We start from the raw sequence: 21,790 nt of genomic DNA, 5'->3' as shown, positions 1-21,790 counted from the left end.
ATATTTATGAGACCTGGTGGTGCACTGGTTAAAGTGATTGACTGCTAATTGAAAGGTTGGTGGTTTGAAACCTCCTGCAGCTCCTCAGGAGAAAGATGTGGCAGTCTGCTTCTGCAGAGATTTATAACCTTGGAAATCCTATGGGGTTGCTATGAGTCAGAATCGACTCCACAGCAGTGGATTTATATATATATATATATATATATATATATATATATATATACACACACACATACATATGACTATGGAAATGAGTGATAGAAAAATATATAGGCGGGATCATTGCAGGAGAGAGACATAGGTGGAGGGATCAACCTTTATCAGAAAGGTGAGAAAAGGGAGAAGCATAAATGAGTATAATGAGTGCAGATATATTCATAGTTTGGAGGGAGGAAGAGAAAAGAAGTTGGCTCACCCCAACAAAGCTAGCATTAATCTGAAAAACACAAAATAATAAATGTTGGAGAGATTGTGGAGAGACTGGAACACTTCTACACTGCTGGTGGGAATGTAAAATGGTACGACCACTTTGGAAATCGATTTGGCACTTCCTTAAAAAACTAGAAATAGAACTACCATATGATCCAGCAATCCCACTCCTTAGAATATATTCTAGAGAAAAAAAAGCTGTCACACAAATAAATACATGCACACTCACGTTCACTGCAGCACTGTTCACAATAGCAAAAAGATGGAAACAACCCAGGTGCCCATCAATGGATGACTGGATAAACAAATTATGGTATATTCACACAATGGAATACTACACAACGATAAAGAACACTGATGAATCCACAAAACATCTCACAACATGGATGAATCTGGAAGGCATCATGCCGAGCGAAATTAACCAGTTGCGAAAGGACAAATATTGTACGAGATGACTGTTATAAGAGCTCAAGAAAAGGTTTAAACACAGAAGAAAACATTCATGGAAGGTTACGAGGGTGGGAAGGGAGGGAGAGGAGAATTCACTAACTACATAGCAGGCAAGAATTATCTTAGGTAAAGGGAAGGACAACACACAATACCAAGGAAGTCACCACAACTAAACTAAACCAAAAGCTAAGAAGTTTCCTGAACACAACCAAACGCTTCTAGGGACAAAGTAGCAGGGAGGGGTCTGGAGACCATTGTTTCAGGGGACATCTAGGTCAATTGGCATAACAAAGTTTATTAAGAAAATGTTTTGCATCCCACTTTGGTGAGCAGCATCTGGGGTCTTAAAAGCTTACAAGTGGCCATCTAAGATGCATCAATTGGTCCCAACCCACCTGGAGCAAAGGAAAATGAAGAACACCAAAGATAAAAGGAAAATATTAGCCCAAGAGACAAAAGGGCCATATAAACCAGAGATACCATCAGTCTGAGACCAGAAGAACTAGAAGGTGCCTGGCTACCACCAGTGACTGCCCTGACAGGGAACACAACAGAGAGTTCCTGATGGAGCAGCAGAAAAGTATAGTGCAGAACTCAAATTCACATAAAAAGATCAGACTTAATGGTCTGACTTGAGACTAGAGAAACCCCAGAAGACATGGCCCCCAGACTCTCTGTTAACCCAGAACTAAAACCATTCCTGAGGCCAACCCTTCAGACAAAGATTAGACTGGACTATAAAACATAAAATAATACTTGTTAAGAATGTGCTTCTTAGTTCAAGTAGATACATGAGACTAAATGGGCAGCTCCTGTCCGGAGGTGGGATGAGAAGGCAGAAAGGGACAGGAGCTAGTTGAATGGACACAGGAATCCTGGGGTGGACAGGGAGAGTGTGCTGCTACATTACAGGGATTGCAACTAGGGTCACTTAACAATATGTGTATAAATTTTTGTATGAGAAACTAGAGCTGTAAACTTTCACCTAAAGCACAATAAAAAATAAAGAAGTTGGGACAGAACCTCCTGAGGTTTCTATTTCCTCTATGATTTAGTAAGCAAGATGACCTGCTGCAGATGAGAGAAGAGGGTATGGGGTAGAAACTCAGGGCAAGCAGTGAAAGTTTAAATAGTTTCTGGGACTGATACATTGGCAGGCTAGGTATGCCGGGCTCAGGTTCCATTCTGCTGTTCCTTTCCTGAGTTCCGCAAATGCTCAAGGCTCTGATTTTCTTTGGCCTCCTGTCCCTATGACAATGATTCTCTAGACTCAGTATAGGAATCAAGTGTATCGTAATAACCTGGGGAACTCTGACAATATTATTCCTCTGCCTCGCCCCATAGAGATAGTTTTAGTAACTGGAGGAGGGTGGCTCTGACGCTCAGCTAAATTTGTGAAGCACTGCCCTAAGGAACCCCACCTTGGCCTCTAGGCCACAAGGTCAATGGCTTCACAGATCACATTTTCTCCTCAGTCATTGCACTGACCACTGCTGGGCAGTGAGGTTAGTGATCAAACCTGCCAGTCAAAACCACAGTGACATGCAATGTCCACTCTGCCTTTCCATCCAGCTGAGAAACAGCAACTTGGAGGAGAGAGAAAACAGAGATGGGGCCATTATCTGCTCACACATGGCTTTGATAGGAAGGACCCACTTCCTGGTGGGGAGCTGCCAGGGTGGCCATCCCTGCCAGATGGTAAAAGGGAAAAAAATAGATCTCTTTATTATCTTTCCTGTTTTTTCTGCTTCAGAACTAACACTTTGGAAACTCCGGTGGCGTAGTGGTTAAGTGCTACGACTGCTAACCAAAAGGTCAGCAGTTCAAAACTACCAGGTGCTCCTTGGAAACACTATGGGGCAGTTCTACTCTATCCTATAGGGTTACTAAGGAGTCTTTATCTAGCTGTCTAAAACATGAATCCAAGTGTGCTTTCGAGCTGAACTGCTATCAGCTGAAAATAGCCCAGGGGAAAAAAATTCAGAATTTTTAACCTTTTAACAGTTTCTTGTTCAGAAAACATGGGCTGCAATCTAACTTGAGACTTTAAAGATGTAGTGTTATATATACACACCCTGACTGATAAATACAAGGAGAATCTTGAATTTCACATTTCTTCAGGTGACTGCTGCAATTCTGCCTCCTAATTCTGGTCTCAGTTACATGTGATTATTTCAACTTTTTGGGAACAAAATAAACCTAGGGGTAAAAAGAAACCTTATAATCCTCTATTTCAACTCCCTGGTCTTACAGGCAAGGAGAGACACAATGGTTAAGTACTCGGCTGCTAATTGAAAGGTTGGTGGTTTAAACCCACCCAGCAGCTCTGCACAAGAAAGACCTGACGATCTGTTCTCATAAATATTACAGCCAAGAAAACCCTATAGGCAGTTCTACTCTGTCACATAGGGTCACTATGAGTCGAAAGTCGACGCAGTGGCACCTAACAACAACAACAACATAGATGAGGAAATAATGACGAGAGTGACTAGCCCAGGATAAATTATTTGTAGCAAATCTCGGAATAGTACCCTAGTCTCCTAACTCCCAGTCCAGGGAACTTTCTACCACACTCCACCCCCACTCTGTGTAATGAAAGAATTAAATCCATGAAAATGGTTACTAACAGCTTGTGCAGAAGTCCGTTTCACAAGTGTGATCAAATGCCTCATAAATAGCAATTAAAAACTCATGTCTGTGGAACTTTCATTTAAAGACAGCATATCGAACACATGCATTTAGCTCGGCTACCTCCTCAAATGCTACCAGAACATAAACTGATAAAGAGAAAGAAAATAAAAGAGAAGACAATAGCACAATTTTGGAAGCTACAAGCAAATACACAAGTGATAACAGGTTTAACAGACAAGAGAAAGCTCAATCCTTAACTAGGAAAGCCTAGAAGCAGTTAGTTTTAAGCTGTAGAACCTCATGAGGCTTAGGGGCTGGTAGCATGGGGTCTCTGAATGGGGGAAAGGAGGTCAAGGAGGGCAGGCAAACTGATTGAAGTAGTTTAAGAAGTAGACAAAAACAACAACAAAAAACCAAACCTATTTCCGGTCACTATGAGTCAAGTCGATTCTGACTCATAGTGACCCTGTTAGACAAAGTAGTACTGCCCCATAGTTTCCAAGGAGGATCTGGTGGATTCAAACTGCCAAACTTTTGGTTAGCAGTTGTAGCACTTAACCACTACGCCACCAGGGTTTCCAAGAAGTAGACAGACACCCAAATGCTCTCCTTCGCTCCCTGAAAACAAGCGATTGCTTCCCCCTCCTCCATGCTCCACCTAGGAGAAGACCGGAAATATATCCTCTGCAAAGAGTCAATAGAGGATCTCTGGCAGGCATAGCTGAGGGCAGGGAATACATACTGAAAAAAAAAGGATTACACAAAAGATTACTGTAAATATTGACACCCCTAGGCTTCTTCTACTTAGCTTTCAGACTAGTCAAATTTTCTCTCAGGAATCTGGCCAGCCCAGAAGAAAAGACCTAAAAATACTAACATCAGAGTTTCCTTCAAAATGAAACAAAACAAAACAAACAACCCATTCAAGAGTGAAGTCCATAACTGCCAAACCCCATCCACTATCATAGAACTTTCAGTCATCTTTTCAGATTGCTACTCTGAAACAGGGTGAGACAGCAAGAATTACTAGACATTGAGAAGAGCGTCTCACAGAGAAACAGCAGAGTAAGATGAATAGCGAAAAATCATAGGAAGAAATAAAAACAAACAAAAAAATGCTTCAGAGATCTGTGTAAAGAGTATCCATGAAATAAGGACAAAATGTTATTAGCAACAGAGAGAACATGCAAGCATACATGTATGTGTTACTCAGAGAATAAAAAAAGGGCTCTTGGAGGTTAAAATAATGGCAGAAATTAAAAATCCAATAGAAGGTTTGAAAGATAAAATTCAGGAAAGTTGAAGAACGTCCAAGAAAGTTGAGCAAAAAACCAGATGGGAAACAGAAAAGATGGAAAATTTGTGGGCCAACTCAAGACGACTAATATTCAAATAATAAAAGATTCAGGATCAAAGAAATGGAAGGCAAGTAACTGTCAGAGAGAAAATTCCCCAGAATTAAAGGGCATTTTCCCCCCAGAACTGAGAAACATTTTTTCTTCTACAATTAAAGGACATATTTTTCCCTTTAAAAAAAGGGAGGGGGGGCAGAGCCAAGATGGCGGACTAGGCAGACGCTACCTCGGATCCCTCTTACAACAAAGACACGGAAAAACAAGTGAATTGATCACATACATAACAATCTACGAACCCTGAACAACAAACACAGACTTAGAGACGGAGAACGAACTAATACGGGGAAGCAGCGATTGTTTCCAGAGCCTAGAGCCAGCGTACCAGTCAGGTATGGCACAAGCACAGAGAGCTGCTCCACCCCCCTGAACTAACCCCGGGAGAAGGACCAGCCGGTTCCATGGGCGGTGTGGGACACAGCCGGTAGGAGAAGTCCCCGGGAGGCAGTGACTGGTCCTGGAGCAGAAAGAGCAGCATCCGAGCCGGGGAACCGTCCCACAGGGATTTGGACTGGACGCAGGTACGCCATAAACACGGAGAGTTGCTCCACCCCCCTGAACTAACCCCGGGAAGGGGACCAGCCAGGTTGTGCGGGCGGCGTGGGACGCAGCCGGTAGGAGAAGTCCCTGGGAGGCAGCAACTGGTATTGGAGCGGGGAGAACAGCGTCCCAGCCGGGACACTCGGTCACGGCACAAGCACGGGGAGCTGCTCCATCCATCTGAACTAACCCCGGGAGGAGGCCCAACTGGTTCTCGGGGGCGGCAAGACCACGTGGCTGGAGGGACGAGAAGTCCCCGGGAGGCAGCGACTGATTTTGGAGTCGAGAGTGCACTGTCCCAGTAGGGGAGCCTTGACGCTGGGCGTGGGGCTGCAAGCGGAGGATCTGACCTTGACTCCAGCGGGCCAGACCCCCCGGGGGCAATCTCCACACAGCCAGCACACATAGGCGTCGCGCCCCGCAGGAATCTCAGATATAATAGTCATTCCAAGCAAGACAAGCAACTCTGGCTATATTCTGAGGTGCTACTCTCCTATCTCTCTGTTCCCTCCCCCATCCTCCCCAGGCGGCTTCATTAACATCTGAATAGCCTGAGCCAGAGGGAGGACTCTGATAGGGATCTGATTGCATTTTTTTTTTTAGCGGATTTTCTGGAAAAACTAGTTTCCCAGTGATGGCTCGGAGACAACAATCCATATCAAACCACTTAAAGAAGCAAACCGTGACAGCTTCTCCAACCCCCCAAACAAAAGAATCAAAACCTTTCCCAAATGAAGATACAATCTTGGAATTATCAGATACAGAATATAAAAAACTAATTCACAGAATGCTTAATGATATCACAAATGAAATTAGGATAACTGCAGAAAAAGCCAAGGAACACACTGATAAAACTGTTGAAGAACTCAAAAAGATTATTCAAAAACATACTGGAAAAATTAATAAGTTGCAAGAATCCATAGAGAGACAACATGTAGAAATCCAAAAGATTAACAATAAAATTACAGAATTAGGCAACGCACTAGGAACTCAGAGGAGCAGACTCGAGCAATTAGAATGCAGACTGGGACATCTGGAGGACCAGGGAATCAACACCAACATAGCTGAAAAAAAATCAGATAAAAGAATTAAAAAAAAATGAAGAAACCCTAAGAATTATGTGGGACTCTATCAAGAAGGATAACCTGCGGGTGATTGGACTCCCAGAACAGGGAGGGGGGACAGAAAACACAGAGAAAATAGTTGAAGAACTCCTGACACAAAGCTTCCCTGACATCATGAAAGACGAAAGGATATCTATCCAAGATGCTCATCGAACCCCATTTAAGATTGATCCAAAAAGAAAAACACCAAGACATATTATCATCAAACTCACCAAAACCAAAGATAAACAGAAAATTTTAAAAGCAGCCAGGGAGAAAAGAAAGGTTTCCTTCAAGGGAGAATCAATAAGAATATGTTCTGACTACTCAGCAGAAACCATGCAGGCAAGAAGGGAATGGGATGACATATACAGAACACTGAAGGAGAAAAACTGCCAGCCAAGGATCATATATCCAGCAAAACTCTCTCTGAAATATGAAGGCGAAATTAAGATATTTACAGACAAACACAAGTTTAGAGAATTTGCAAAAACCAAACCAAAGCTACAAGAAATACTAAAGGATATTGTTTGGTCAGAGAACCAATAATATCAGATATCAGCACAACACAAGGTCACAAAACAGAACGTCCTGATATCAACTCAAATAGGGAAATCACAAAAACAAACAAATTAAGATTAATTAAAAAAAAAAAATACACGTAACAGGGAATCATGGAAGTCAATAGGTAAAAGATCACAATAATCAAAAAGAGGGACTAAATACAGGAGGCATTGAACTGCCATATGGAGAGTGATACAAGGCGATATACAACAATACAAGTTAGGTTTTTACTTAGAAAAATAGGGGTAAATAATAAGGTAACCACAAAAAGGTATAACAACTCTAGAACTCAAGATAAAAACCAAGAAAAACGTTAACGACTCAACTAACATAAAGTCAAGCACTATGAAAATGAGGATCTCACAATTTACTAAGAAAAACGCCTCAGCACAAAAAAGTATGTGGAAAAATGAAATTGTCAACAACACACATAAAAAGGCATCAAAATGACAGCACTAAAAACTTATTTATCTATAATTACCCTGAATGTAAATGGACTAAATGCACCAATAAAGAGACAGAGAGTCACAGACTGGATAAAGAAACACGATCCATCTATATGCTGCCTACAAGAGACACACCTTAGACTTAGAGACACAAACAAACTAAAACTCAAAGGATGGAAAAAAATATATCAAGCAAACAATAAGCAAAAAAGAAGAGGAGTAGCAATATTAATTTCTGACAAAATAGACTTTAGACTTAAATCCACCACAAAGGATAAAGAAGGACACTATATAATGATAAAAGGGACAATTGATCAGGAAGACATAACCATATTAAATATTTACGCACCCAATGACAGGGCTGCAAGATACATAAATCAAATTTTAACAGAATTGAAAAGCGAGATAGATACCTCCACAATTATAGTAGGAGACTTCAACACACCACTTTCGGAGAAGGACAGGACATCCAGTAAGAAGCTCAACAGAGACACGGAAGATCTAATTACAACAATCAACCAACTTGACCTCATTGACTTATACAGAACTCTCCACCCAACTGCTGCAAAATATACTTTTTTTTCTAGCGCACATGGAACATTCTCTAGAATAGACCACATATTAGGTCATAAAACAAACCTTTGCAGAGTCCAAAACATCGAAATATTACAAAGCATCTTCTCAGACCACAAGGCAATAAAACTAGAAGTCAATAACAGAAAAACTAGGGAAAAGAAATCAAATACTTGGAAAATGAACAATACCCTCCTGAAAAAAGACTGGGTTATAGAAGACATCAAGGAGGGAATAAGGAAATTCTTAGAAAGCAACGAGAATGAAAATACTTCCTATCAAAACCTCTGGGACACAGCAAAAGCAGTGCTCAGAGGCCAATTTATATTGATAAATGCACACATACAAAAAGAAGAAAGAGCCAAAATCAGAGAACTGTCCCTACAACTTGAACAAACAGAAAGTGAGCAACAAAAGAATCCATCAGGCACCAGAAGAAAACAAATAATAAAAATTAGAGCTGAACTAAATGAATTAGAGAACAGAAAAACAATCGAAAGAATTAACAAAGCCAAAAGCTGGTTCTTTGAAAAAATTAACAAAATTGATAAACCATTGCCTAGACTGACTAAAGAAATACAGGAAAGGAAACAAATAACCCGAATAAGAAATGAGAAGGACCACATCACAACAGAACCAAATGAAATTAAAAGAATCATTTCAGATTATTATGAAAAATTGTACTCTAACAAATTTGAAAACCTAGAAGAAATGGATGAATTCCTGGAAAAACACTACCTACCTAAACTAACACATTCAGAAGTAGAACAACTAAATAGACCCATAACAAAAAAAGAGATTGAAACGGTAATCAAAAAACTCCCAACAAAAAAAAGTCCTGGCCCGGATGGCTTCACTGCAGAGTTCTACCAAACTTTCAGAGAAGAGTTAACACCTCTACTACTAAAGGTATTCCAAAGCATAGAAAATGACGGAATACTACCCAACTCATTCTATGAAGCCACCATCTCCCTGATACCAAAACCAGGTAAAGACATTACAAAAAAATAAAACTATAGACCTATATCCCTCATGAACATTGATGCAAAAATCCTCAACAAAATTCTAGCCAATAGAATCCAACAACACATCAAAAAAATAATTCACCCTGATCAAGTGGGATTTATACCAGGTATGCAAGGCTGGTTTAATATCAGAAAAACCATTAATGTAATCCATCACATAAATAAAACAAAAGACAAAAACCACATGATCTTATCAATTGATGCAGAAAAGGCATTTGACAAAGTCCAACACCCATTCACGATAAAAACTCTTACCAAAATAGGAATTGAAGGAAAATTCCTCAACATAATAAAGGGCATCTATGCAAAGCCAACAGCCAATATCACTCTAAACGGAGAGAACCTGAAAGCATTTCCCTTGACAACGGGAACCAGACAAGGATGCCCTTTATCACCGCTCTTATTCAACATCGTGTTGGAAGTCTTAGCCAGGGCAATTAGGCTAGACAAAGAAATAAAAGGTATCCGGATTGGCAAGGAAGAAGTAAAGTTATCACTATTTGCAGATGACATGATTATATACACAGAAAACCCTAAGGAATCCTCCAGAAAACTACTGAAACTAATAGAAGAGTTCGGCAGAGTCTCAGGTTATAAAATAAACATACAAAAATCACTTGGATTCCTCTACATCAACAAAAAGAACACCGAAGAGGAAATAACCAAATCAATACCATTCACGGTAGCCCCCAAGAAGATAAGATACTTAGGAATAAATCTTACCAAGGATGTAAAAGACCTATACAAAGAAAACTACAAAGCTCTACTACAAGAAATTCAAAAGGACATACTTAAGTGGAAAAACATACCTTGCTCATGGATAGGAAGACTTAACATAGTAAAAATGTCTATTCTACCAAAAGCCATCTATACATTTAACGCACTTCCGATCCAAATTCCAATGTCATATTTTAAGGGGATAGAGAAACAAATCACCAATTTCATATGGAAGGGAAAGAAGCCCCGGATAAGCAAAGCACTACTGAAAAAGAAGAAGAAAGTGAGAGGCCTCACCTTACCTGACTTCAGAACCTATTATACAGCCACAGTAGTCAAAACAGCCTGGTATTGGTACAACAACAGACACATAGACCAATGGAACAGAATTGAGAACCCAGACATAGATCCATCCACATATGAGCAGCTGATATTTGACAAAGGACCAGTGTCAATTAATTGGGGAAAAGATAGCCTTTTTAACAAATGGTGCTGGCATAACTGGATATCCATTTGCAAAAAAAATGAAACAGGACCCATACCTCACACCATGCACAAAAACTAACTCCAAGTGGATCAAAGACCTAAGCATAAAGACTAAAACGATAAAGATCATGGAAGAAAAAATAGGGAGAACCCTAGGAGCCCTAATACAAGGTATAAACAGAATACAAAACATTACCAAAAATGATGAAGAGAAACCCGATAACTGGGAGCTCCTAAAAATCAAACACCTATGCTCATCTAAAGACTTCTCCAAAAGAGTAAAAAGACCACCTACAGACTGGGAAAGAATTTTCAGCTATGACATCTCCGACCAGCGCCTGATCTCTAAAATCTACATGATTCTGTCAAAACTCAACCACAAAAAGACAAACAACACAATCAAGAAGTGGGCAAAGGATATGAAGACACATTTCACTAAAGAAGATATTCAGGCAGCCAACAGATACATGAGAAAATGCTCTCGATCATTAGCCATTAGAGAAATGCAAATTAAAACTACGATGAGATTCCATCTCACACCAGCAAGGCTGGCATTAATCCAAAAAACACAAAATAATAAATGTTGGAGAGGCTGCGGAGAGATTGGAACTCTTATACACTGCTGGTGGGAATGTAAAATGGTACAACCACTTTGGAAATCTATCTGGCGTTATCTTAAACAGTTAGAAATAGAACTACCATACAACCCAGAAATCCCACTCCTAGGAATATACCCTAGAGATACAAGAGCCTTCATACAAACAGATACATGCACACCCATGTTTATTGCAGCTCTGTTTACAATAGCAAAAAGTTGGAAGCAACCAAGGTGTCCGTCAACGGATGAATGGGTAAATAAATTGTGGTATATTCACACAATGGAATACTACGCATCGATAAAGAACAGTGACGAATCTCTGAAACATTTCATAATATGGAGGAACCTGGAAGGCATTATGCTGAGTGAAATTAGTCAGAGGAAAAAGGACAAATATTGTATAAGACCACTATTATAAGATCTTGAGAAATAGTAAACCTGAGAAGAACACATACTTTTGTGGTTACGAGGGGGGGAGGGAGGGAGGGTGGGAGAGGGTTTTTTATTGATTAATCAGTAGATAAGAACTGCTTTAGGTGAAGGGAAAGACAACACTCAATACATGGAAGGTCAGCTCAATTGGACTGGACCAAAAGCAAAGAAGTTTCCGGGATAAAATGAATGCTTCAAAGCTCAGCGGAGCAAGGGCGGGGGTCTGGGGAACATGGTTTGAGGGGACTTCTAAGTCAATTGGCAAAATAATTCTATTATGAAATCATTCTGCATCCCACTTTGAAATGTGGCGTCTGGGGTCTTAAATGCTAACAAGCGGCCATCTAAGATGCAGCAATTGGTCTCAACCCACCTGGACCAAAGGAAAATGAAGAACACCAAGGCCACACGACAACTAAGAGCCCAAGAGACAGAAAGGGCCACATGAACCAGAGACCTACATCATCCTGAGACCAGAAGAACTAGTTGGTGCCCGGCCACAATCGATGACTGCCCTGACAGGGAACACAGCAGAGGACCCCTGAGGGAGCAGGAGATCAGTGGGATGCAGACCCCAAATTCTCATAAAAAGACCAAACTTAATGGTCTGACTGAGACTGGAGGAATCCCGGCGGCCATGCTCCCCAGACCTTCTGTTGACACAGGACAGGAACCATCCCCGAAGACAACTCATCAGAAATGAAAGGGACTGGTCAGCGGGTGGGAGAGAGACGCTGATGAAGAGTGAGCTAATTATATCAGGTGGACACTTGAGATTGTGTTGGCAACTCTTGTCTGGAGGGGGGATGGGAGGATAGAGAGAGAGGGAAGCAGGCAAAATTGTCAAGAAAGGAGAGACTGAAAGGGCTGACTCAAGAGGGGGAGAGTAAGTGGGAGTAGGGAGTGAGATGTATGTAAACTTATATGTGACAGACTGGATTTGTAAACGTTCACTTGAAGCTTAATAAAAGTTATTAAAAAAAAAAAAGGGAGGGGGGAGAACTTCCATAATGAAGGATCCCACATAGTTTCAAAGTCCTGGTGGTGCAGTGGTTAAGAGCTCAGGTTGCTAACAAAAAGGTCGGCAGTTCGAATCCACCAATCACTCCTTGGAAACCCTATGGGGCCATTCTACTCTGTCCTATAGGGTCGCTATAAGTTGGAATCGACTTGACGGCAACAGGTTTGGTTTGTTTGTTTTTACCTAGTTTCTGCACACAATGCAAATAAACCTACACCAAGGTATACCTTTATGGAATTTCCAAATACTGGGTTAAAAGAGAAGAGTCTATAAAGTTCCAGAGAGAAGAGTTTCCATACAAAGGATCATGAGTCATAAGTCAAATTTGTAGATAAGTCAGAACAGGTGCACATGGTTCTTAGCATCGGTTAATCAAATATTTGTCTTAGGATCTAGTATATATTTTACCTTTCTATGCCTATAAAACATTTAAGAAACTCTTCCAAACTGCACAATGTCTTCATGAGTGTCACAAAGTAGGGCACGCATTCGTTATTACAAAACACTGTATGTATTTAACTCAAAAAAAGTTTTTTATCAACTCAACAGTATTTAACTCAAAAAATTTGTATTTAACTCAAATTTTAATATAAGAGGCTTTATGGCAGTATGTTAAGTACGAGTTGTTCATAAGTCAGATGTTAGTAACTCCGGAACTGCCTATATGTACTTAGTCAAGTTATCAATTAAAAGTCAGAGTAGAATAAAGGCATTGTCAGACCTGCAAGTCTGCTATACCCTTTCTCCAGAGACACTTGAAAATGTGTTCTACAAAATATGAAGTAGTGAACCAGCAAAGATGAAGATATGGGTTCCAGAAATTTAGGGCTCCAATTCAAGAGAGATGCAAAAGGGGTCATGAGGATGATAGTGAAGAGGGACCCCAGCTGTGCTGTAGCCTAGAGAGCAACTAAGACAGACTGGAGAATTTGAAAAAGCTCTGGAAGGAATTTCCTTAAAGGAGATGAATTTGATAGAATCCTTACGCAACTGGGGAAGAGTCTGAAGTTGAATTATTCATAAATACCTCAAAAAGTTAAGAAATAAAAAAATCAATATCTGCTTTGTAGGAGAGAAAAAGTAATCAAACATGGCTCATCTGTGAAAAGTCTTACAGGATGATAAAGTAAACACTGACTGCTGATCATACCAAAATTACAATTATAATTGGGAGGATAGGGTTTGGGGAAGTTGTGTGAGAAGGGGAGAAAAACCAGAAGTATGAAAGAGGGCTAAATACTCACTTTTGTGTCAACAGATAAAGCCTAAAGCTAAAAAACAGATAACATCAGTCTATTAATCAGAGATAAAAGAAATAATTATTTTAGAAAATCAGCTAAAGTTGAAAATATTTGCCTTTGGAGAACAGAAAACACAAGGGGAGATGCTACTGTTTTTCATAACAAATCTTATAGCATTGTTGGATTTTCCAGTTATGTCTTTGTTTGGTAAAGTGGAGGACCAGTGAAAATGTGGGAAACCCTTCATAAGATGGATTGACGTGGTGGCTGCAACAATGGGCTCAAACATTAACAATGATTGTGAGGGTGGTACCACATGCTCCCTGTCGCTTACGCCATACATACTTGTAAGTATGTCATCCAAAGGCCCTTAGATATTGTAAACACATTGAGCAACACATAAGGTCACTGAAACACTCTTCATTATTCTGTCAACAAAATCGGCTTGCCAAACTTTTTTTTTTTTGCCAAACTCTCTCTCCTGGAACGCAGGGTGGGAAGTCCTTGTGTATGAGACCCAGTACAGTGGGCCTGGGATAGGTAAGAACTAACTTTTGCTTTTTGAAGCCATTTTCAGAAGATAACATAAGGAATGGATGATTTTTAGCAATCCATGTGGACTAACTGACAAATAAAATGTTAGGAAACATTGTCTCAAACAAATATTATCTGGGGTACCACTACACGCCAGCAAGTGACAAAAAGGACAAGAAAGAGATGGGTTGTCTCTTCTCGGAGTTGACAGTCCAAGGGGAGAGGTAAATAAGGATGCTGTTGGAATACAAAGGCAGGCATCTTACCCAGACTGGATGAGAGGTGTGTGTGTGGAGTCAGAAAAGGCCTCCTGGAGGCAGGATCATCACCTGAAGGATAAGGAGGCATGATTAAATATAATAGACAAATATAAGGGGGTGGTATTAGGCTGCAATGGAGGCAGTGGTGGTTCAGTGGTAGAATTCTCGTCTTCCATGCATGTAGGAGACCACGGTTCAATTCCTGTCCAATGCACTTCACTAGGAGTCACCACTCGTCTGTCAGTGGAGGTTGTGTGTTGCCATGACGCAAAGCTACCAGACTAAGACGGACCAGGAAGAAAAGCCTGCAACCAGTCATGGAGCTGGGGCAGGACTGGGCAGCATTTCATTCTGCTTCTCATGGGACACCACGAGGGGGGTGACTCAACAGCAGTTAACAACATTAGGCAGCAGAAAGGGAAGCATCAGACCTGAGTCCCACACCTGCCTCCGCAACAACTAGGCTCTGGCCTTGAGCAAGCCATCTGACCTTTCTAATTCTCACTTTTCCTTACCTAAGATATGGGATGGTTGGATTATGTCAACGGATCTTATCCCTTACTGTGCATCACAGCCATCTAAACATACTGGCTCCCATCTCAGAAATGTGCTTTCAATTGGTCAAATATCAGTGTTTTTTCCAAAAGCTCTCCAAACAGTGCTAATATGCAGCCAAAGCCGAGAACCGCTGGGTGAGAGGCTCTCTCAAGTCCCTGACATTTTAGATCTGAGCTTCTCCACCCTTGGTGCACAATAACATCCTCTGGGGAGCTTTTAAAAATCCCAGTGTAGGCTGCAGCCCAATTAAACCAGAGTCTCTGGGAATGTGACCCATGCATCAGTAATTTTTAAAGCTCCTCAGTTGATTCCAAGATGCAGCCAAGGTTGAGAACCACTGTTCTAGGCCCTCTTAATACACGGATTCCTTATTATGGCCAAGGAAAGAAGAAAGAGAGAAGAAACTCACAAGTTTCTCCCTCCCTCATTCCTTAGACCAAATTAAAGAGAACCGAGTGCCAAAGGCCTCTGATCAATTTTAAGTGGAGTTGTACCAAACACTAGGGTTGATTTTGGACCTATGTATGATTCATCTTAATGCATGACAGATGGGAAATGCCCATTGCAAAATGTTCTCAGCTCTAAATTTAAAATTCAGTGGAATACTTCTATAAAATGGCTCCATGGTGTGTTCCCTGCAATACTTTTAGTCAGAATGTGATTTGCATGGTTGACTGTAATATGAACATTACATTCCCTACCCCTGAGGTTACTTAAATCCACTTATTAGGTGATGGTGAACCAAACAAACAGTAATTAGAAACACTCCAGACTACCTTTTAAATCTGTTGCTAAATTATATTTTTCCTGCACCGAAGCCTATACACACAGCATGTCCACAAGCATCACAAAACCAAAGCCTCAGAAATATTTGCATTAATAAGGGCATAAGCTACCTCTGGGCCTTCACATTGGATTCCGCAGGGAAGTAAGGGCTGCTCTGGACGAGGACTGCTCATTACTGTTATTTCTCACATCTGGGTAAATAAGGCGCTGCCCACATGCGGTTAGAAATCCCAGGTGAAAATGAGCTCTCCAGGGGTCTGGAAACGAAGAGCACCTCTGATATACTGCCTCATTTCCTGAAATGAGTCAGAAACGAAAGTAATTCTTCAGGGAAGAACATCTGCACCGTGGCACAGCTTATAAAATAATGCCAGATGATACCTGTGGCTGAGGCTGAGCCTGAGGAGGGGGAGGGAGGGAAGGCCAGGATGGAGCCTCTGCACTGCACTTAATCTCCGGGCTGCCACTGTTGGCTTAGAGGGTCTGCAAATCCAATGAGCGGTCCGGCATTCTGGTCTGGGCTGTAAATCTTGATTAGCAGTAAGACTACTCACATTCCATTAGAAAGCTGGCCCTTCTCCAAAGGGTGGAGGCCGCCAGAAAGGATTCGTGTGCTGTTGTAGGCACGGAAACAGCGATGTTCACCAAAAACAACTCTGTTTTACTTATCTACAATAGTCTGTGTCTGCTAGTGATGCAGACAGACCTTTCTTCCTGAGGAGGACTGCTATGTAGAGATGACCTAAGGCCACAAAGGAAGCCCCTTGTATATCATCCAGGAAGAAGGTGTACTGTCAGGAACCGGAGTGTACGAAAGACTGAAACAGCTTTCACCAAAACAACTCTATTAAGAACCAATAAAAGTGAAGGTGAAAAACAAAGGCGATCTCTACCAAACTTAAGAGCCACTTATTTTGATTAGACTCATCACTATTCCTTCCATCTTGGATTTCTGAAATAATCCAATTCCACTGCTTGTAACTGGGGGGGGGGGAAATCTGGAAACAACCTTTTGTTGTTAGCTGCTGTTGATTCCAACTTATGTCCATTAACAGGTGACTTGTGTGCTGTAAAGTCAAATTCAACTCATAGCAACCCTGTAGGACAGAACAGACTGTCCTATAAGGTTTCAAAAGCTGTAATCTTTATGGAAGCAGACTGCCACACCTTTCTCCAGTAGAGTGGCTGGTGGGTTCTAACTGCGCTGACCTTTAGGTTAGCAGCTGAGCACTTAACCACTGCACCACCAGGGCTTCTTAATAGGAGACTAAACCAAACCAAACCCACTGCCATCGAGTTGATTCCGACTCATAGCAACCCTATAGGACAGAGTAGAACTGCCCCGCAGAGTTTCCAAGGAGTGCTTGGCAGACTCGAACTGCCGACCTCTTGGTTAGCAGCCATAGCACTTAACCACTACGCCACCAGGGTTTCCAATAGGAGCCTAGTTAAATTAAAAGGATCCCTGATGGAGCAATGGTTATGCACTTGACTGCTAACTGAAAGGTTGTCGGCTGAAACCTACCAGAGGCCCCAAGGGACAAAAGACCTAACAATCTGCTCCTGTAAAGATTGTTGTTGTAAGGTGCTGTCGAGTCGGTTCTGACTCATAGCAGCCCTATGTACAACAGAACGAAACACTGCCCGGTCCTGCACCATCCTCACAATCGTTGCTATGCTTGAGCCCACTGTTGCAGCCACTGTGTCAATCCATCTCACTGACGGATTTTCTCCTTTTCACTGACCCTCTATTTTACCAAGCTTGATGTCCTCCTTCAGAAACTGGTCCCTCCTGGTAAAACACCCAAAGTATGTAAAATGAAGCCTTGCCATCTTTGCCTCTAACGAGTATTCTGGCTGTACTTCTTCCAAGGCAGATTTGTTCATTCTTCTGGCAGTTCATGGTATATTCCATATTCTTTGCCAACACCATAAATCAAAGGCATCAATTCTTCCGTTTTTCTTATTTACTGTGTAGCTTTCGCATGCATATGAGGTGACTGAAAATACCATGACTCGGGTCAGCCATACCTTAGTCTTCAAAGTGACATCTATGCTTTTCAATACTTTAAAGAGGTCTTTTGCAGGAGATTTGCTCAATGCCCTACATCATTTGATTTCTTGACTGTTGCTTCCATGGGTGTTGATTGTGGATCCAAGTAAAATGATCCTTGACAACTTCAATCTTTTCTGTTTATCATGATTATTGGTCTGGTTGTGAGAATTTTTGTTTTCTTTATTTTGAGGTATAATCCATACTGAAGGCTATAGTCTTTGATCTTCATCAGTAAGTGCTTTAAGTCCTCTTCCCTTTAAGAGGGCAAGGTTGTGTCATCTGCATATCTCAGGCTATTAATGTGTCTTCCTCTAATCTTGTTGCTGTGTTCTTCTTCATGTAAGTCTTCCTCCAATCCTGATGCCCCATTGTTCTTCATAAAAAGATGACAGACTAGGAAACTCTATGGGGCAGTGCTACTCTGTCCTACAGAATTGTTTTGGTCAAAATCGACTCGACATACAACAACCAGTTAAATTAAACAGGTCCCTGGGTGTTGCAAATGGCTTGCTCTCAGCTACTAACCTAAAAGTTGGTGGCTCGAATTCACCCAGTGGTACCATGGAAAAGTGGCCTGGTGATCTGCTTTCAAAAAGATTACAGCCAAGAAAATCATACGGAGCAGTTCTACTGTGTAACACATGGGGTCACCACGAGTGAGAACTGACTTGATGGCAAGGGGTTAAATCAAAATCTGGCACATACACGATGAAATACTATGTAGCCATTTAAAAGACGATAAATCTGTGCAGACAGAGAAAGACCTGTAAGACAAATTAATACATAAAAGAAATGCACAGGACTCTGTGTATTTTAAGATTCCTTTTGTGTGAACGCTTTTAAAGAAGCTGTCTTGGTAATGGGGCTAAGTGTTATTTTTTTCCTTCTATACTTTTCAGTACTGTCTGAATTATTTTTTATGTATTTGCCCTTCTTTTTAACAACAGGCATTAATTAGGTGGAGGGCTATGTTTGATTTCTTCTTTATACTAATCTCCCCATATATAATTTTTTTTTTTTTTAATTTTTATTAAGCTTCAAGTGAACATTTACCATTCCAATCAGTCTGTCACATGTAGGTTTACATACATCTTACTCCCTTCTCCCACTTGCTCTCCCCCTATTGAGTCAGCCCTTACAGTCTCTCGTTTCGTGCCAATTTTACCATCTTCCCTCTCTCTCTATCTTCCCATCCCCCCTCCAGTCAAGAGTTGCCAACACACTCTCCCGTGTCCACCTGATTTAATTAGCTCACTCTTCATCAGTATCTCTCTCCCCCCCACTGACCAGTCCTTTTCATGCCTGATGATTTGTCTTCGGGGATGGTTCCTGTCCTGTGCCATCAGAAGTTCTGGGGAGCATTGTCTCTGGGATTCCTCTAGTCGCAATCATATCATTAGGTGTGGTCTTTTAATGAGAATTTGGGGTCTGCATCCCATTGGTCTCCTGCTCCCTCAGGAGTTGTCTGTATAATTTTTTTTTAAGTAATTTTAATCATCTAAATAAATAGATAAATGCAATTCAACTGACATGGAGTCAGGCACCTAAGTCTTGAGAGAAAGGGACAAAAGCCCACTGTGTCCGCTATAGATGCAGACAATCTCATTTCACAGGTGAAGAAACTGGGGATCATGGTGCTTCTGCCTGAATCAGGGTCATCCCACCAAGCAGCTTGAGCCAAGACAAAAACAGGTTTCCTGCCCCCTCATTCAGAATTCTTTGCTCATACCACATCTTTTACGGTATTTTTAAACAAATCCCATAATTCTGAGGACTAGAGCCCAAGACATTTTGTTTATTCATGATTTTTTAAGGCTTGGCTTATGTTCAAAAAGCTTTCTTCCTGTGCTGATAACTAATGATGGGGAAGGTGTCACAGTAATATCATTAATTCATTATTACAGAAAAAAGGACTGGCACCATAAAAAAAAAAAAAAAGCACCATGGTTAAAAAAAATCTAGAAAAACAAACCATAGCATGTACTTATGTGCTGACTTTTTTTAATACAACTTTTAATACGTGAGTCTCAGACTCATATTAAAAGTATAGTAGTCCGAGACTTAAATTTCTTTATGAAATTTTATAGATCTTTACGGACTAATCAATCGTTTCTCTAATAACTGGAGTTTGGAGATCCAAAGATATATAAAGCCATTTTGAAGTAGATAAGACCCAGGCATATGAAGAGAAGATCAAAATTTAAAGATAAATAATTGCGACAGTCAGTTCAGGTTGCAGGTATTCAAAGGAGGCAGAATTCACTTTTGCCTTGAATGGTTAGGAAAAGTCTCACCAAAGGCATAGGCACTGAGCCTGCCTGGGATTAGACAGCTAACCAAAAAACCCATTGCCGTTGAGTAGATTCTGACTCATGGCGACCCTATAGGACAGAGTAGAACTGCCCCACAGGGTTTCCAAGGAGTGCCTGGTAGATTTGAACTGCTGACCTTTTGGTTAGCAGCCGCAGTTCGCAACCACTATGCCACCAGGGTTTCCTGGACAGCTAAAGGTTAAGGAAAAGAGATTTATGTACATGTCTATTTTGCTATTGAGTGTAAACTTTCTCAAGGCAAGAGCTGTGTTCCCAAGATCCTAATACCAGCCAAAAAACCAGTTGCCATCAAGTCAATTCCAACTAATGGTGACCCACATGTATCAGAGTAGAACTGTATTTCATAGGGTTTTCAATGCTTGACTTTTTGGAAGTTGATCGCCAGACCTTTCTTCTGAGGTACCTGTGGGTGAACTCGAACTGCCAACCTTTCAGTTAGCAGCCAAGGGCTTAAGCATTTGCACCACTCAGGGACATCTTAGATCCTAAAACAATGTCTGGCAAATAATAAGCATATGTCAATGCTGGGACAGGTGGAAAAAGTGGAAAAGTGCACAGTATGTTCAACTTAAGGTAGGTCTATAGTGCAGGGCTCTTGTTACGAAGTTATAAGATATATGACTAAAGAAGTTGGGGCCAACCTGCAGATATACAGAAGTTTGAGCTTTATTCTCATACAGTATGGAGACTTCAACAGTGTTTCTGAAAGAGAATGGCATGACGAACATGGGTGGAACCAGCAGTAATGTGCAGAATGGACTGGAGGTGGGAGTGGAGTGACAAGATTCGAGGTATCAGGTGGTTAATGGGGTGATCAGTTGGGAAAAGAATGATAGGAGTAGTTAATAAATATGGAGATCAACTCTGAGACCCGTACAATTCAAAGTGTTGTTGTTAGGTGCCATCCAGTTGGTTCTGACTCACAGCAACCCTATGTACAACAGAACAAAGCACTGCCCGGTCCTCTGCCATCCCTATAATCGTTGCTATGTTTGAGCCCACTGCTGCAGCCACTATGTCAATCCAACTCTCTTTTCACTTTACTTTGAGGAGGCAGCTCTTCTCCAGTTGTATTTTGAGCGCCTTCCAACTTGAAGGGCTCATCTTCCGGCACCATACCAATGTTCCACTGCTATTCATAAGGTTTTCACTGGCCAAATTTTTCAGAAGTAGACCACCCAATCCTTCTTCCTAGTCTGAGTTTGTCTGGAAGCTCTGCTGAAACCTGTCCACCATGAGTGACTCTACTGCTATTTGAAATACTGGTGGCATAGCTGCCAGTATCACATCAACACAGGAGCCACCACGGTACAACAAACTGACAGCAATTCAAAGTAGCAGCTGCATGTGGTCGCATTAGCATCACCTAGGAGTTTGGAAGTGCAAACTCTCAATACCCCAGTCCCTCCACCCCCAATCTACTGAAACAGAATCTGTATTCTACCAAGATCCCAGAGATTCTTTTGCACATTCAAGTCTGAGATGCCCTGTACTACTGTTCCCAGGACTTTGAAATGTAGCTGAGGAGCTGTCTCTTGCAAAGCGTTTCCAGAAAGCCTGGTTACAGTCAGACAAGTTGATTCTGACTTTACATC

At 41.3% G+C, this 21,790-nt stretch overlaps 1 protein-coding gene across 2 annotated transcripts in view; it reads right to left on the bottom strand.

The window, feature by feature from the left end:
* ANO6 (anoctamin 6) overlaps window positions 1-21,790 on the bottom strand; it is a 230,105-nt gene that overhangs the window by 155,884 nt on the left and 52,431 nt on the right. The window contains exon 2 of one of the 2 annotated variants that reach the window (XM_049882896.1): window positions 14,469-14,531. The exons of the other annotated variant lie outside the window; for it this stretch is intronic. Within the exon in view, the coding sequence (XP_049738853.1) occupies window positions 14,469-14,531 (63 nt within the window). The remainder of the gene's footprint in view (window positions 1-14,468; window positions 14,532-21,790) is intronic. 2 annotated transcript variants of the gene reach the window in all.

This window comes from Elephas maximus, chromosome 4 (assembly GCF_024166365.1).
Source record: "Elephas maximus indicus isolate mEleMax1 chromosome 4, mEleMax1 primary haplotype, whole genome shotgun sequence".
NCBI lineage: Eukaryota > Metazoa > Chordata > Mammalia > Proboscidea > Elephantidae > Elephas > Elephas maximus.
The sequence above is the reverse complement of the archived record's forward strand: the minus strand, read 5'-3'. Positions and strand labels throughout refer to the sequence as shown.